Source organism: Pollachius pollachius (genome assembly GCF_949987615.1).
Source record: "Pollachius pollachius genome assembly, chromosome: 10".
NCBI lineage: Eukaryota > Metazoa > Chordata > Actinopteri > Gadiformes > Gadidae > Pollachius > Pollachius pollachius.
The window spans coordinates 20,691,364-20,705,480 of NC_136943.1; the positions used below are offsets into that span (position 1 = coordinate 20,691,364).

The 14,117-nt window shown below is 47.4% G+C and overlaps 2 protein-coding genes across 3 annotated transcripts in view; both read right to left on the minus strand.

The window, feature by feature from the left end:
- Positions 1–72: 72 nt before the first annotated feature.
- On the minus strand, positions 73–4,134 carry LOC307081225 (N-acetyllactosaminide beta-1,3-N-acetylglucosaminyltransferase 2). 2 transcript variants are annotated; one of them, XM_079744322.1, is made up of 2 exons: positions 4,086–4,134; positions 73–1,422 (listed from the first exon to the last, which is right to left on the minus strand). In XM_079744322.1, the coding sequence occupies exon 2, from the start codon at positions 1,416–1,418 to the stop codon at positions 78–80; it is 1,341 nt and encodes a 446-aa protein (XP_079600448.1). In that variant the 5' UTR covers positions 1,419–1,422; positions 4,086–4,134; the 3' UTR covers positions 73–77. The 2 variants fall into 2 exon arrangements, with proteins under 2 accessions (XP_079600448.1, XP_079600447.1); XM_079744321.1 differs by lacking the exon at positions 4,086–4,134 and adding an exon at positions 1,859–2,140.
- Positions 4,135–14,082: 9,948 nt separating this feature from the next.
- The window catches only part of nrg2b (neuregulin 2b), a gene marked incomplete at both ends in the record, with an annotated part of 45,108 nt that continues 45,073 nt past the window's right edge, over positions 14,083–14,117 (minus strand). Inside the window, one exon of the mRNA XM_079744315.1 lies at positions 14,083–14,117. This exon is cut by the window's right edge and continues 499 nt beyond it. Within this exon, the coding sequence (XP_079600441.1) occupies positions 14,083–14,117 (35 nt within the window).

Sequence of the window (14,117 nt, forward strand, 5' to 3'; positions counted from 1 at the left end):
AATAAATAATAAAAGGTGCACTACAATTCAGGTAGACAATCTTTTGGGTGAACGGAAAGTCTTTCACAAATTTCAAATCAAGGCTTATTCTTCAGTTTATCCTCCCTGAGCGTCACGTTCCAGCACAGAGGCTGGCTCTTCTTGAGCCGAGCCCAGATCTGCGCCACCCGGTCGGGCATCCTCTTGTGGACCATGATGGTCTTGTGGTAGGCGCAAGGCTCCATCTCCTCGTCACCGGGGAAGTCGAAGGTGAGGAATGCGGGGTGGTGGGACGGGTAGGCGTTCAGCCTCAGCAGGCACATGCCGACGTACACGTCGTCGATGGGATACAGGTGCACCCTTTTCGACACCAGGTGCAAGAGTTTGGTCAGAAGGCCCGAGTACACCACCCCTCCCCCGCCGGCGTAGGGCGGGTACGAGCCGGCGTAGAAGGTTTCGGGCACAAAGTACTTGGACTTTCTGTTCCTGTCGGGCTGCGCCGCACCGATCACGTCCCCCACCATGAAGCTCTGCATGGCCGTCCCCGGATCACCCAGCTGCTGCCAGAGATAGTCCACCAGGGCAGGCGTGTTAACGAACACGTCGTCGTCCCCCTTGAAGACGAAGTGCGTCCGCCGGCACCCGTGCGAGAACCACCGCCAGAAGAGCACGTCCTTCAGCGTCAGGTTGAAGAATGAGTCGTGGAAGTCCCATTGGAGGATGTCCCTGTACTGCTGGCCCTCAAGGTTCAACAGATCTGGCCACGCCGTGCTGTTGTCCCGGCTGCGGTCGGTCCCCAGCAGAAACACCCTGCGGACGTAGCCCCCGCCGGCCCGCCTCTGGCTGGCCACCCAGCCTGCCTGCCCCCACGTGCTCCGGATGATCTGCCGGTTCTTGAAGTTCTGCACCTTGGTCTTGATGGCCAGGAGGAGCAATGTTCTTCCGTGGTCGTTCACGGTGCCCGCGCCGCACGCGTCCTGCGGCTCCGCCACCAAGGGGTAGTCTCTCTTGTGCATGTGCCTCGCAAACTCCTGGATGTCGCCGGCGAGCCGGCCGAGCTGTGGCACCGGGTTCCGGGTCCCGGGGGGACCCCCTGCCGGCCGGGGGTCGCGGCTTGTATTGGCTCCTCTGTCCGGTAGCCGGCTGTGCTTGTAGGGCCGGAGGATGGGGTTGATGGAGCGGTCGTTGGACAGCTGGAGGAGGTTCCAGACCCCGAGGCTCAGGTGCGGGTCCCAGAACCGGTCGGGTGACGGGGCCCAGCCCTCGTTTCGATTGATTCCCGGGGCAATAAAATGGTCGATATTCGAAATTGACCCTAATGTGAGGGGCGTGGCCAGGCACACCAGCAGGGTGATGTATACGAACAGTAGGACCAGGAGAAGGCATGGCATGCAGAGGCAGATGAGCAGGTTCCTCCAGCGGCAGAAACACACTGCCATTCCGCTGCAATTTGGATAATCAAACAACAGGCGGTTAATTGATGGCCAATGACACGATGGTGTAACAATTGCAACTATGAGTTTAACGATGTAAAATGCAAACAGCATTGGATAGTTGTGTATGGTAGAGCAAATGTCATCAGAATAAAGATAATATTGAATTGGAATTTGAGGAATTGGAGAGGTTGCACTTTTTAAAAACACATTTATTTAGATGGGATTTAGTTGAAATGTGGGAGCATATGAAAAGTTATTTCGGATAATTATAAATAATAAATATTACAATTCCATGGAGGATCGTTAACTTGAGGAGATGAAGTGATTATTTAAGTGATCATTTAATATCTTATTGCATCATGATTGAACATAGATTTGGTTCCAGGGGTGATGAATGGTTTCTAGCAATCATGAACGCAAACTCCTCAATGCGACCTGCTTACCTCTCTGAAGCGATGCGTTTCTTAATCCCTTAAAACTACTTGTCTCTTTTGACAAGCCACAGACCTAATGGCTGTGCTATAAGAAATGCTTCCAAACATAGAAAAAGTAAAAAAAAAAATCGAATAGTTATTAAAACATTAAAACAAAGCTCCTCAGGTAAATCCGTGTCCAGGTTTGAGCCGGGCTGCGTTCCAATGCGAGGGGAGTTTCGATGTCTACGGCTCGACGCAGAGAACTGGATTCCGGGACAAGCATACATTGTCTAAAGCCATATGGTGGAGTTTCGTGATCAGACCACACCCACTCTTTGAAAAAAGAAAAAACAGTGAGAGAAACTGAAAGGTGATCACCAGCTGATGAGCAAGGGAGACCATTAGCTCTCCTCTCCACCAAGAGAATGTGAGTGGTGAAATAATCCTTGTGTTTCAGAAAACAGTTTCCGATCCAGTTTGATTCTAACCAGATGTCCCCTGTCACTCATGTGGGAAACCGTCTCGAGGTCGTTTTTAAGTCATTATTAGCTTAGGGATAGTCAAGCTGTTGAGTCCATAGCACTTCAATATGCTATGGACTCCTCCCTCCCGATCGCTCTATGGAACCATCAGTAAATCCATTTAAACTGGATTAAAAAACGGAACCAGATGAGGTCATCTCATCCAGACACTGATGTCCTAGAAGAATGTAGTGGTACAGACACGGAATAAGTTGGGGCTGAACGAGGGGTATGCAGAAGAGGGTAACAGCCCTTCCATCTGCATGCACGGGTGACAATTAATTAATTAAACTAACTAACCAAATGACCGATCTCTGAAACATTGTTGTCAGTCGTAGGCTTGCATACATTATTATCAATATAATTAATTAATATATATTCATAGTATCAATATCAAATAATTTTAATTATCTACTTCCAGAATAGGCCTGCATCAAAACAATTCGACACCTTTAATTTCCTACCTGTTTCCCAGTGCCTTCAAATGGGAGCACAATAAAGGTTTCCAATGTGCAACAGCGTTCTGTGTGCTTGCATTAGTCTGCATATATTGACTTAACTAAAACAGTGACAAAGGCAACAGAGAATGGTGAGGATCCTTATTTAGCTCTGCTCGCTTATAGAGCAGCACCTCTGGTGTGCGGGAAGTCTCCGGCCGAACTGCTCATGGGCAGACGACTACAGTCACAGAGCCCAACAGTGAAGAAACAAGTCTCCACACCTGTGCTGGAGGCCATGAAAAAACTACAGAAAAAACAAAATAGATATTTTGATCGCACAGCAAAAGCAATGCAACCTCTGCAGGCGGGCGACAGAGTCAGAGCTTTCAACACAGAAAGACAGGACTGGCAGCGCGCTGGAACAGTGCTAAATGAAGTGGCTCCGAGGTCCTACGCAGTCCAGACGGACACCGGGGCTGTGGTCAGACGAAACAGGTTGCAGCTACTCAAAACACAGGCCAGCAATGCAGTTCCTTCAATAGAGGAGCATAGGGACAAACATGCACAGCAGGGAACAGTAACAGATAATCAGCCAGTGGTTTTAGAGGAGAATGCACCTGTCATGACGGAGCCAGAGGCAGCTCCAGAGAGACGGTCAGAGCGCATTAGAAAAGCCCCTGACAGACTTGATCTATAGCAGAAGGCTGTAAGCTCATTATTGCACAGTTGAGCTATAATAAGTTTATTGTTTTAAAGGAAATGATCAGTTAAAAGAGTCAACATCAGGTAATGTGCTGAGCCTTAGTTAATACCAGATAATGTGTAGCTTTATTGTTGAGTCATGTTCTCATGCTCAGGTAAGGCTAAAGTAATCGTGACACAGTCTGTTTGTTATGAGGTGGTGGTAAAGACCGTCCTCCTACGGTGTGCTAAGTACTGGCAACCTCTGGCACCCAATTATTATTTATTTACTTTATGTTTAAAGAGCGCACAGTGAATCTGTTTTTTGTTTACTGTATAAGGGAGATGTAAGGATATCCTGCTAGACACTATTATGTTCCTAATAGGCCACCGTAGCTGGAGACTGACGTAACGAAATGTTTAATAAAGTTAGTTGAATACTTACCAGCTAAGATGTCAGTCGCATATTATTACATGCACTACATCAGTTTGTTTATTTAAAAAAAAAAACATTTCTGACTGCAAACATGGAAGATAATGATTCAAGGCCGGTACTATAAAACAATTGGGTGCATATATTTGTAAATCTGACTGAAAAAGTAAGTGCCTCACCAGCCACGGACCTCATCGCACGTCTCTACCGACTGTTGATCTGCTTCTTTCAAAACATATCACAACGGTGCTGGAGCGCCGCTTCCTATTGGTGCTAGGGGCGGCTTTTGACGCGCGTGAAATGTGCACCGCTGCGCTTCGGCGCCGGTGTGTGGCCGGCTGTAATCACCATGGTAGAACGAAGGTGAAAGAGATCGACTTTCCTGTCACAGGCTTTGAGCGCAACATACGTCGTTAACCCACTAATCGAGGTTCGTAGTACAGGGCACAGTGCCCATGTTTTGACAATGCCCTGCTCCACTGCAAACAGAGACTGTCTGTTTTGACGGTGGAGGATGAGCTAATAACTTCTAAAGTCTAGACCTTATAGCAAAAACACATTCAGAACTTTTCAGAGAGATTTCAAAGCAATTCGAATTAAAACCACAATCATCCTTGACAGGCGTTCACACCACACGCACCGCCCTATTCCGCTCGATTTGCGGGGACACGTCTATCAAAGGCGACGGGATGGTTGTCCCCGAGTGATCACGAAAACCGGTCAAAAGCAAAGGCCTTTGATTTTATTGCAAAATATTGATTTCCGCATAAGTCTGTCATCTTCAATGAAATAATAATTCCCTGTCATTCGTTATGTCAGACACGTTCATAGAGCAAATGTATCAAGTGATATGTGATTTGCATTTACTTTTTAATGTTCACTGAAAAAACAATCCAGTGTCACGTTTCCCAAATCCCGGACCTCATTTGGATCCTACCCCTCTTTGTCCCTGCTGGACCAACAAGAAATATAACAAAAGGGCCTTATTAAAGAAATGCAAAGTCTCTGATCTACGAAAGAAAAACAATACAATCTGGGGAACCGCAAAAACAACGAACCAACAAGGGAACAAAGGAAGTGAAAATGTATCAATGGGGAGAGACTGATGTGGGACTTAGGTGCAGAGGTGGTAGGGTTGACAAGGACGCGCAGGTGAGGGGAATGAAGTGATTGTACAAGTCTGAGTCCATCTAGTGGACAGGGGGAGAAAGATCACTAAACAACAAAAAGTCAGATCATGATGTCCAGACTGACGTTATGGGTCCAACATGTTCAGGATGCTAAATTAGCCCTGTTAACAAAGTGTCAGACATTTTCGTCCATCAGGGCAGCAGGGCTGAATGTTGGACCCTGACAGTGAATGATATAGGGCCCCGTGGGCCAATTGGAACCCAACCTTTGAGAACGTCTCAGCGGGATCCATGTGGACAAATATGGGACTATTAACCAGCAGGTGCTGAGCTATAGGGACACCTATAAGCCTACAAAACAATAGGGATCTACAGATACTCTTTCCATACCTAATAAGGTCACAACAGCCACACCCATTTAGTAATCACACCAGAACCTTCCATAGTTGTTCTCTGGGAATAGTGGGAATTGTCAGTGTGATGGCAATTCAGAACAACTCAATATCCTCTTTAGATGTTTTGGCTGCTTCATGTAAGGTGATGTTAACGAATTTTTTTATACACTTTGGCAAAGCTTTTGCTCTTTTCCACATCCATGTAAAGGGGGAGGTCATGCTCTTTCATGCTCTGAAAATAATGCAAAAGTTGTGAAGGAAGGAACTGCCTCGAGGTAGATACGTCATGATTGGCATAGTGACAGTTATTCATAGTGTTTCAATATGTTATGCATTCCTCCCCTTCCATGGCTCTATGGAAACAAGTTAATCAAGTTAAACTGATCTCCTGCATTGCAGTGGAGCAAGTTTTGCAGGTAATTAACATAGAGGGTTCTCCACTGCCATGCATGAGATCTCTCGAGTGTTTGTGGAGATGGTCATTATTTATTTAAACAGATGTGCAGCCCAACCCAGCACCAGAATTAAATCAGACCCGGCCAGGTGAGGCTGCCTAAACCAGCTAGCAAACGCACCACACCCACATACCTGTGTGCTTTAGCATTAATCATATCTAGGAAGCCATTATTGCTGTAGGAGCAGAAGGAGGGGAGATAAACGCATTATTGGCCGATAAATCGGAGGCAGACATCTTTTTACGTATGATTTTATGCCCCTGTGAAACTTGGAAAACATGGAATAAAATCAATTTGAGTTCAACGTTAAACCTTTTTTGGACATCCTTCATTTCCTTTTCCGTTCAATTCTTTAATGCTCTAAACCAGTCAGTATATATGTTGCCGCCATTATGTTGTGAACACGGCTGTGGTCGCAGTGTTCCGGGTAGCTGCAGGGATTCTTGGACCGGTCGGACGTTCCACGGTGGGGCTTGTGGCGGCCTCCCGGGTCTGGTTCACCCGGGGATCACGAGTTTGGTGGATGGGGTGGATTTTGAAGTCAGCTGGAGATACAACGTCACTGAGGCATTCATGCTCGTAGGTTAGTTTGTCTATTATTTGATTGTCATGTGTGTTGAATAAAGGCAACTCTCGGGGTTGTGCGGTGTTTGGGGGACAAGAGTTGCAAACTCCTTAAACCTGGGCTCCAGTCTGGTTAATCATGTGTGGCTTGCCACAATAAGAAGGGGAAAAAAGGTCTCTACAATGATAAAAAGTTGGCTATTTTTTAGTACAAGACTTCTTGGATTCATTGATTGACTGAAAAGAGGAATAAATGACTGGACGGCCAGCTTCAACAAAGGACCACATGGTAGAAAAGAACAAAGGACTCAGGGCGGCCAATTGGAACACAGAACCAAAGGAGAGTGGTAAGTGGGGAATAATCTTGCTATTGCTACTCAATAATGGACACGAGCAGCTAATCATTTATGGATTAACAGATTAGTGCAATGGACATGACATGATTTTTAATGCAAAGACGGACAGTGGCACACGAACAAACTGAAGCATAGGAATTAACTTGGTGTACAGCATGTTTTTGGTAAATGACCGAAGGGATGTCACCTGAAAAGCATATGGAGTCTGGTTCCTTTGATTTCTTCAGGTTTGGCATATTTCAACTACTTCCTCCATCCTACTGCCTCTGTTCATTGAGAAGGGGACTCAATGAACAGAGGCAGTATGATGGAGGAAGTAGTTGAAACATGCAAAACCTGAAGAAATACCGGGTCAGCTCATGTTGCGCATGAATATCCTCAAAGGACTAATGGAAGATGACGCTTATGTAAATTAAGTTAAAGCACACTATTTAAAGAAGCTCAGAAACTATGGCAACCAATGTTGACCGAATGATACAAAGTCGAGGTTTCAACCCAGATGGGACATCATTTATGTGTCTGTGTGTTTCTTTGTCCCTTCTTAATTGGACAACCATCTTTTACTAAAAAATGAAGCACCAAACCCTGATCTGAATCATAATTTTGATGATAATCTCAACTGTGGGGCCTCTGCAGTCTCCTACCATTTTCTTCCATCATGTCAATGACATGATGGAAGAAAATGGAACTGGATTGGAGTACAAAGAGATAGTCCTGGTTGGTAGGACCATCTCTCGCCAAGAGCGATTGATGACATTATTTTGCATACTATGAACTAAGAGAATCATGTACAATCTTACCTTGTCACAGGTCTTGAGGTCTCTGGATTGGATAGCTCTACCTAAACTGTACACACAGTGACAAATGATAAGGCAGGAAGATTTGGACGCCATGATGGCGCAGGCGCAACTGCATCTCAATTGCCAAGATGGAGCAGCCAATACAAACAAGTCTTCTGTGAGATGCCATCTGAGGACAAGCTGGAGATGTCGATTGAAGACAGGAAGTTCATGGAAAGTGCAAATGGTAATGTAACACAAAAAGACAGACCCATAATCTGGATTTGCCTTTCAGGAGAAATGACCTGATTATGCCGAATAACAGCTTAGTTGCAGAACAATGCCTCCATGAACCCTTTAAGAAGAAGTAGACTGACTTTGTAATGTGAGAACCCCAGATGGTGAGGAGTTTGAAATCCTTGCAAGGCTGTTGCAAGAAGACCCCCTTCGCCCCCTTCCTCTTCATTATAGTCTTGACTTCTCACTCAGGCAAGCCAGCAGGGGAAGAGAGCAGGAACTCGGCTTCACTCTTACACCTCAGAGGTCGAGGCGATTCCCTGCTGCAGTCCTTACAGACCTGGGCTATGAAGAGGACATCAGCCTGATATATGAGGCACAGGAGCTTTTGACCAGAGCGGAGACAGAGTGGGCCAAGATTGGACTTAGGCTAAATGCCAAGATAACCAAGTTTATCATCTACATCATCGTCCCGGGTCATCAACCTCCATTAGCAGAAGGGGAGTATAGCTCTGAAGGAAGTCAATGACTTCAAATACCTGGGCTCATTGGTTTACTCATCAGAGCAAGACCTTAAAGTGAGGAAGGCGGATTGCATGGTGGGTTCTGAAGGGCATGGCCAGTGTATGGAACTCCAACCGAACTCCCCCGAAACATCAAGCTAAGCTTCTTCTACACGACCGTGGAGTCTGTTCTCCTATATGGCTGTGAAGGCCGGACCCGGTAGCCCACCCTACAAAAGTCTCTGGATGGGTGCTACACCTGAAGGCTGTGTGCAGTACTAAACATCGACCAGAACCAGCATGTTACTGACAAGCATCTGTATGGGGGGCGCCCAGGTACCAGGGTCCCCTTCTCCTCATGAGGAAGCGGTCAGGAGAAGGAGACTGGCCGGTCATTGCCAGAGACACCGGAAGCTCCTTAGCCAGCGAGCTGGTGCTCTGGGAACCAACACACAGGCGTCGATCTTGAGGGAATCCGACACCAACATACGTAGACGTCCTGCCGAAAGATGTAGGAGCGGAAAACACTGGCGAACAAGCCAGCTGCCCTGAGGCTGATTGGAGGACTCATCTGGGGACAAGCTAGATGATGTCGTCTATCATGAAATGTAACACGTCGTGTTTTAAGAGGGACCTGGAAATCGGACCATTTTAGGGTGTTTTGCTGGTTCATATGGTTGAACACACAGATATAGTCTAGTGAAGTAATCATTTAACAGAAGCCTTGTCTAATTGTGATATTCCAGTTTGCATTTCATAGTGACCATTAGTTCAACCTTTGCTTGCTAGAAATTGATTTCCAAGTATGGTCACCGAAATCTCCAGCCAATCAGGATGAGGTTGGTGCTCTTTTTACTCTGGCCGAGGCCGGTTGGAAGTAAAGCAACACCTCATCAGCTAAGAGACACCCTGTCAGGTCCAACATCTAAATTGGCTCATACAGACACAAGAAAGTCAGATCTGATATTCTCACAGTGCATACCAGATGGATGGCTGTGGCAATTTTAACATTCAAATGATCTTACCTGTAGCCTCTTTAATCGATTGAATTAGATATAAGTGAATGTAGAAGTTATACAAATGACAGGACGGCTTCAAAATGGTAGGAATAAAGATTTATTTGTATGAATGGGTGGTTTTTGGAGTTTTCCTCTTTTTACAAGTAGTATGTTTTTGATAAAACTTGCAAAAATCTTCTAGCATATTCCAAGAATAATGGACATGAAATAAGGGGATTTATTGCTGAATGTTAAAATGAAGACACTTTTTTTCACCGAGTGGGAAAAACAATTTGCTTGCTGCTTTTTCCATGCACCCAACTACCAGTACCACTAGGACATGCAGGGGTAAAATGGGGGGAAGGCTGGGATGGGGGGGGGGGAGGGGGTCCAGGATGGGGATAAGGGAGTCAGTAGGTAGAAAAGTCATGGCAAACTGCTTGACAAACACAAACATGGAAGAGCTAATGGTTTTGTAAGTGTGGACTGGGTATCCGACTGTGCGTGTGTGTGTATTTGGTTATTTGGCAAATATCAAGTGTAGTGTCAAGTGTGTGTGTTTTTGTTCTGTATGTGTGCGTCTGGAATAGAAGGTGGGCTTGTGTTGGTGTGAATGGGGTCGGAGGGACGTGAATGGGGGGGGGGGGGGGGTCAGGAAATAGAGAAAAAGAGAAGTAGGAGGACTGAGGTTACAATTCAACTAGCTCTAGAAGCACACTACCCTCACTTGCATTAATTTCACGGTTGCAAATCCCAGATTGTTTACAGTGATATTAAGACATACTAGCCAGACCGTTGGGCCATGAAACAAAAGCATAATGATAGTAATAATAAGAATTATAGGGATAATAATAATCATAACAAAAAAGGTCTTTATTTTTATTTCTACTGAGTGGGACAACTCCCCTTCATCTGTAAGAGGAGTCTGTCGTCGTTTTTAAGATACTATCTATCCGTACCTGTGATCCATGCATTGCCTTGTGACATTTTTATCAAAATGAAGCAAAATCAACCACAAAAAAAAACCTATCCACTGAAATGGATAATATAGGGCCACGTATTGTACCTGACACAATATCCTGACACAGTATATATCGTCTTCTAGCTTTGATGCTGTTCTGTTGACCTAAATCCGTCGTATAGCTTCGGAATGGGGGTGGGGGGGACTCTCCCGTCTATCTATGGAGGGGGACGTGTTTGGGTCGTGTCCCCTTCTCACTGCCGTGTTCTCTTTTCTTCTTTTTTTAGTTTACATGATACGTCTACGACCACGCCGTACGGAGCCAGCGCCGCCGCGCACGTTGGAGCTACATTTTTGTTCCATGCTAGTTGCTTTAAGGTCGGAAGTGAGGGAGGGAGAGGAGAATGAGGGGGGAGGAGGCAGGGGGGAGGAGAAAGGGAGGCGAGGAAGCCGAGGGGGGAGGGGGGGGGGGCAGAGACTGACAGGTAACAGAACATATAGCAAATATGATCAAGCAAAGTGCGACCAATCGTCACATGTTTAGGAATGCAAACTAAAGAACGGGATGCAGTATCAGTATCGTCGCGTACCGTCGTTTGGCTGTGAGCTGAACAGAGTAACGGAGGAAAGGAGGAAGAACAGAGGAGGATGTTAACCGGACACAACCGCACTCCTGGGAGCCTCTTGGGGGCGCCATCACGGCGGGCCGACAACCCGTGCAGAAACACGGTCATTACTCTCAGCTCCGCTGCTTCATCGTCCTCATTATCATCATTAGCATCGTCATCCTCCTCCTCATCGTCATCATCATCATCATCATCATCATCATCAGCCTCATCATCCTCATCATTATCATCGTCATCATCATGGTAAGCATTAACCGTCGTCATTTGGTAATCCACGATACGACATTCTCACCTGTACACACACACACACATAGGCACAAATGCACACAAAGGCACACACACACACACACACACAAACACACGTACATATGTATTTTACAGAAAGAAAAGTCTAGGTCGGAATTTGTTCAAGAGTTTTCCCACACACCGACAATCATTGTCCCACGCATGACCACAGTTGTCAGGCTAGAGGCTGGACATGGAGGGAGACGGGGGAGACGGGGGAGACGGGGACGGGGGGGACGGGGGGGAGACACAGAGCCTGGACGCGGGTCCGAACCCGGGACGCCATGTGGGCTGAGATCTCTCTCTCTCTCTCTCTCTCTCTCTCTCTCCCCCTTTCTCTCTCATGCTCTCTCTCTCTCCCTCTCTCTCTCTCATTCTCTCTCTCTCTCATTCTCTCTCTCTCTAATGCTCTCTCTCTCTCTCTCCCCCTTTCTCTCTCATGCTCTCTCTCTCTCTCTCCCCCTTTCTCTCTCATGATCGCTCTCTCTCTCTCCCTCTCTCTCTCTCTCTCTCTCTCTCTCTCCCCCTTTCTCTCTCATGCTCTCTCTCTCTCTCCCCCTTTCTCTCTCATGATCTCTCTCTCTCTCCCTCTCTCTCTCTCTCTCCCTCTCTCTCTCATTCTCTCTCTCATTCTCTCTCTCTCTAATGCTCTCTCTCTCTCTCTCTCCCCCTTTCTCTCTCATGCTCTCTCTCTCCCCCTTTCTCTCTCATGATCTCTCTCTCTCCCTCTCTCTCTCTCTCTTCCACTTTCTCTCTCATGCTCTCTCCCCCTTTCTCTCTCATGATCTCTCTCTCTCTCTCTCTCATTCTCTCTCTCTCTCGCTCTCTCTCTCTCTCTCTCCCTCTCTCTCTCTCTCTCTCTCTCTCTCTCCCCCTTTCTCTCTCATGCTCTCTCTCTCTCCCCTTTTCTCTCTCATGATCTCTCTCTCTCTCCCTCTCTCTCTCTCTCTCTCTCTCTCTCCCCCTTTCTCTCTCATGCTCTCTCTCTCTCCCCCTTTCTCTCTCATGCTCTCTCTCTCTCTCTCCCCCTTTCTCTCTCATGATCTCTCTCTCTATCTCTCTCCCTCTCTCTCCCTCTCTCTCTCTCCCTCTCGCTCTCTCTCTCTCTCTCCCTCTCTCTCTCTCTCTCTCTCTCCCTCCCTCTCTCTCTCTCTCTCTCTCCCTCCCTCTCTCTCTCTCTCCCTCTCTCTCTCTCTCTCTCTCTCTCTCTCTCTCTCTCTCTCTCTCTCTCTCTCTCTCCCTCTCTCTCTCTCATGCTCTCTGTTTGTCCCTCTGGTCTCCCTCCCTCTCTCTCTGGGGCACGGGGGTGTGAGGGGGGTGTCTGGGTGGGGCTGGGAGTCCTGAGACACAGTGCGGCTCTAAGCTGCTGGCATAGAAAAGGAGCGTTCTGGGCAGTCCAACGGGATGCCAGAGTCAGGCTGGATTACAAAGGGCTTCTGGGGGGACAGGGGTGGTGGGGCAGAGGGGCGGGACTGGCAGCTCCCTGGCCAATGGCTGCTCAGGGGAAAGGGGAGGGGGTCCTAACAGTGCAATGGAACTTCTGGCAGCGCGGAGGGAGGAGACCCCCCCAGGGGGTCCGGGTACAGACAGCCCGTCAGTCAACGAGAGACCAATCCCCCTTCAAGGCGGACGAACGGCGAACAAATCCCCCCCCCCCCCCCCCCCTCTCTCCTTCCAGCAAGAGACATCCGGTCTGTTGGAATTCGTATGATGAGGTGTACAGACTGGTAATAGCTATACAGGCACACACACACACACACGCACACGCACACGCACACGCACACGACAAACACCAACACACACACCAACACACACACCCTCCACATCATGGCAGCAGCCTGTACTTCTGTGTGAGCGACTAGAATTCCCCCCCCAACCCAGGCCCCGCCTTCCACGAATCTGTGTTCATCTGGAGACATTCACCCTCCACCCGTCACTCACACACAACTCAGGGGGGGGAGGGGCAGGGCGGACCCTCCACCTGTCACTCACACACACCTAGAGGGCGGGGGGGGATCTTCCACCCATCCACTCACGCACACCTGGGGGGGAGGGGGGTGGCTAGCCTACACATGGGGGTGGTCAGTGATTTATGTCCGCGTGGTTCTTGCTCATGTAAACAGACACCTTTTACACAGGAGTAATTCATATTGCATGATGACAGGAGATCAGATCACAGTTCAAAAAGACAGGAAGATCCCAAATCAGAGAAGAGAAAAAGGAAAGAAAAGCAGAACGGAAAAGAGACAAAAGTAGGAGGGTTGTTCTCTATAAAAACCAGGAGTCTTCATAAGAAAGGCTACAAAAAACTCAAAGGGACCTCCGACTTCAGCAGACAGCAAAAGGCACCACAATATTATTCTAGTTATCTAACTCGTGAAAAAATTGGCACGTAATTCTCTTTTTTTTTCTCCATCTCTCATAATGCTGTAAATCAAAAAACTTTACATATAAATATCCCCCCCTCTTTATAAAAAAAGTCTTTGCTGTTAGCTAGTAGACAATTTGCTGAAATGAAAATAAATATTTCATTTGTTTAGAATATCTGTCTGTTATACAAAATAAAAATATTTCTCCTAGGTGCAGGTCTCTAGTCCACTGGTTCCACGTGGGTTAGTGTGTGTGGTTGTGTGTGTGGTTCGTGTTTTTCTGTGTGTGCGTGTGTGTGTCTGTGTTTGCAGTTGTGTGTGTGGGTCTGTGTGTTTGTGTGTGTGGGTGTGTTTGCGTGCGTGTGTGATGTGTGCGTGTGTGTGTGTGGGTGTGTGTGCGTGTATATGTGTGTGTGTTTGTGTCGTTGGTGGTCTGTAAGGTGGAGGACAGAGTATTATGGGGGGGTGAGGGCAGGTGTGTGTGGGGCTGGGTGGGGGTGGGGGGGGGGGGGCCAGTCTTAAAGGGGCATGTGGTCTGTCTTTGAGCGCTGTC

Bases quoted from the DNA above. Each gene is read 5' to 3' on its own strand.
- LOC307081225 (XM_079744322.1), bottom strand. From the start codon at position 1,418: ATGGCAGTGTGTTTCTGCCGCTGGAGGAACCTGCTCATCTGCCTCTGC.